General features: G+C 58.2%; 1 protein-coding gene across 1 annotated transcript; it reads left to right on the top strand.

The window, feature by feature from the left end:
- Positions 1–4: 4 nt before the first annotated feature.
- Positions 5–1,836, top strand: LOC104547769 (zinc finger protein 850-like; the record flags this gene model as incomplete). The annotated part of the gene is made up of 1 exon (XM_010193587.1): positions 5–1,836. A coding segment is annotated over one exon (1,832 nt), but the record flags the coding sequence as incomplete, so codon positions are not given.
- Positions 1,837–1,843: the final 7 nt, after the last annotated feature.

The raw sequence follows: 1,843 nt of genomic DNA, 5'->3' as shown, positions 1-1,843 counted from the left end.
CGGCAAGTCCGTCAGGAACAAGGGCAACCTGACCCAGCACCAGAAGGCTCACGGCCCTAAAAAAGTCCACCAGTGCAAAGAGTGCGGGAAGACGTTTAAGAAAAACAGGACCCTGATCCACCACCAGCGCCGCCACGCTGGCCAGAAGCCCTTCCAGTGCCCCGACTGCCAGAAATCCTTCATCTTCTCTTCCCATCTCCTCCTGCACCAGCGCATCCACACTGGTGAGCGGCCCTACAAGTGTGGGGAGTGTGGGAAGGGCTTTACACGGAGCTCCAGCCTGATCTGGCACCAGCTGACCCACACTGGTGAGAATACATACCAATGTGGGGAGTGTGGGAGTGGCTTCAAGTTCAGGAAATACCTGATCAGACACCAGCGGACCCATAGCAGTGAGCGACCCTACAAGTGTGAGGAGTGTGGGGAGGCCTTCAAGCACAGCACCGACTTGACGAAACACCAGCGGACCCACACCGACGAGAGGCCCTACAAGTGTGCACAGTGCGGGAAGGGCTTTGTGCAGAGCTCCAACCTGATCAGGCACCAGCTGACCCACACCGGGGAGAAGCCATGCCAGTGTGGGGAGTGCGGGATGGAGTTCAAGTTCAGGCGCTACCTGATCAGACACCAGCAGATCCATAGCAGTGACCGGCCCTACAAGTGTGGGGAGTGCGGGAAGGGCTTTGTTCAGAGCTCTGCCCTGATCAGTCACCAGCGCATCCACACTGGTGAGCGGCCCTACAAGTGTGGGGAGTGTGGGACACGGATCTCCAGCCTGATCTGGCACCAGCTGACCCACACTGGTGAGAATACATACCAATGTGGGGAGTGTGGGAGTGGCTTCAAGTTCAGGAAATACCTGATCAGACACCAGCGGACCCATAGCAGTGAGCGACCCTACAAGTGTGAGGAGTGTGGGGAGGCCTTCAAGCACAGCACCGACTTGACGAAACACCAGCGGACCCACACCGACGAGAGGCCCTACAAGTGTGCACAGTGCGGGAAGGGCTTTGTGCAGAGCTCCAACCTGATCAGGCACCAGCTGACCCACACCGGGGAGAAGCCATGCCAGTGTGGGGAGTGCGGGATGGAGTTCAAGTTCAGGCGCTACCTGATCAGAAACCAGCGGATCCATAGCAGTGACCGGCCCTACAAGTGTGGGGAGTGCGGGAAGGGCTTTGTTCAGAGCTCTGCCCTGATCAGTCACCAGCGCATCCACACTGGTGAGCGGCCCTACAAGTGTGGGGAGTGTGGGAAGGGCTTTGTGCAGAGCTCCACCCTGTTCAGTCACCAGCGGATACACAATGGCGAGAGGCCCTACAAGTGTGGGGAGTGTTCGATGGCCTTCAGTCACAGCAGCAAACTGCTCAAACACCAGCAGACCCACAGCAATGAGAGACCCTACAACTGTGGGGAGTGCAGGAAGAGCTTCAAGCAGAGGAAATCCCTGATCACACACCAGTGGATGCACACGGGAGAGCGACCCTACAAGTGTGAGGAGTGCGGGAAGAGCTTTGTACAGAGCTGCAGCCTGATCAGTCACCAGTGGACCCACAATGGTGCACAGCCCTACAAGTGCGGGGAGTGTGGGAAAGCCTTCAGTCAGACCAATGACCTGATCAAGCACCAACGGACCCACACTGGTGAGTGGCCCTACAAATGTGAGGAGTGCGGGAAGAGGTTCAGGTACAGCAACAGCCTGCCCAGGCACCAGCGCATCCACACTGGTGAGCGGCCCTACAAGTGTGGGGACTGCGGGAAGAGCTTTGTGACGAAGTCCACCCTGATGAAACACCAGCGCATCCACACTGCTGAGCAGCCCTACGCCTGCGACCAGTGCGAG

The sequence above is a fragment of the Mesitornis unicolor genome, unplaced genomic scaffold (assembly GCF_000695765.1).
Source record: "Mesitornis unicolor isolate BGI_N332 unplaced genomic scaffold, ASM69576v1 scaffold33531, whole genome shotgun sequence".
Lineage (NCBI taxonomy): Eukaryota > Metazoa > Chordata > Aves > Mesitornithiformes > Mesitornithidae > Mesitornis > Mesitornis unicolor.
The sequence above is the reverse complement of the archived record's forward strand: the minus strand, read 5'-3'. Positions and strand labels throughout refer to the sequence as shown.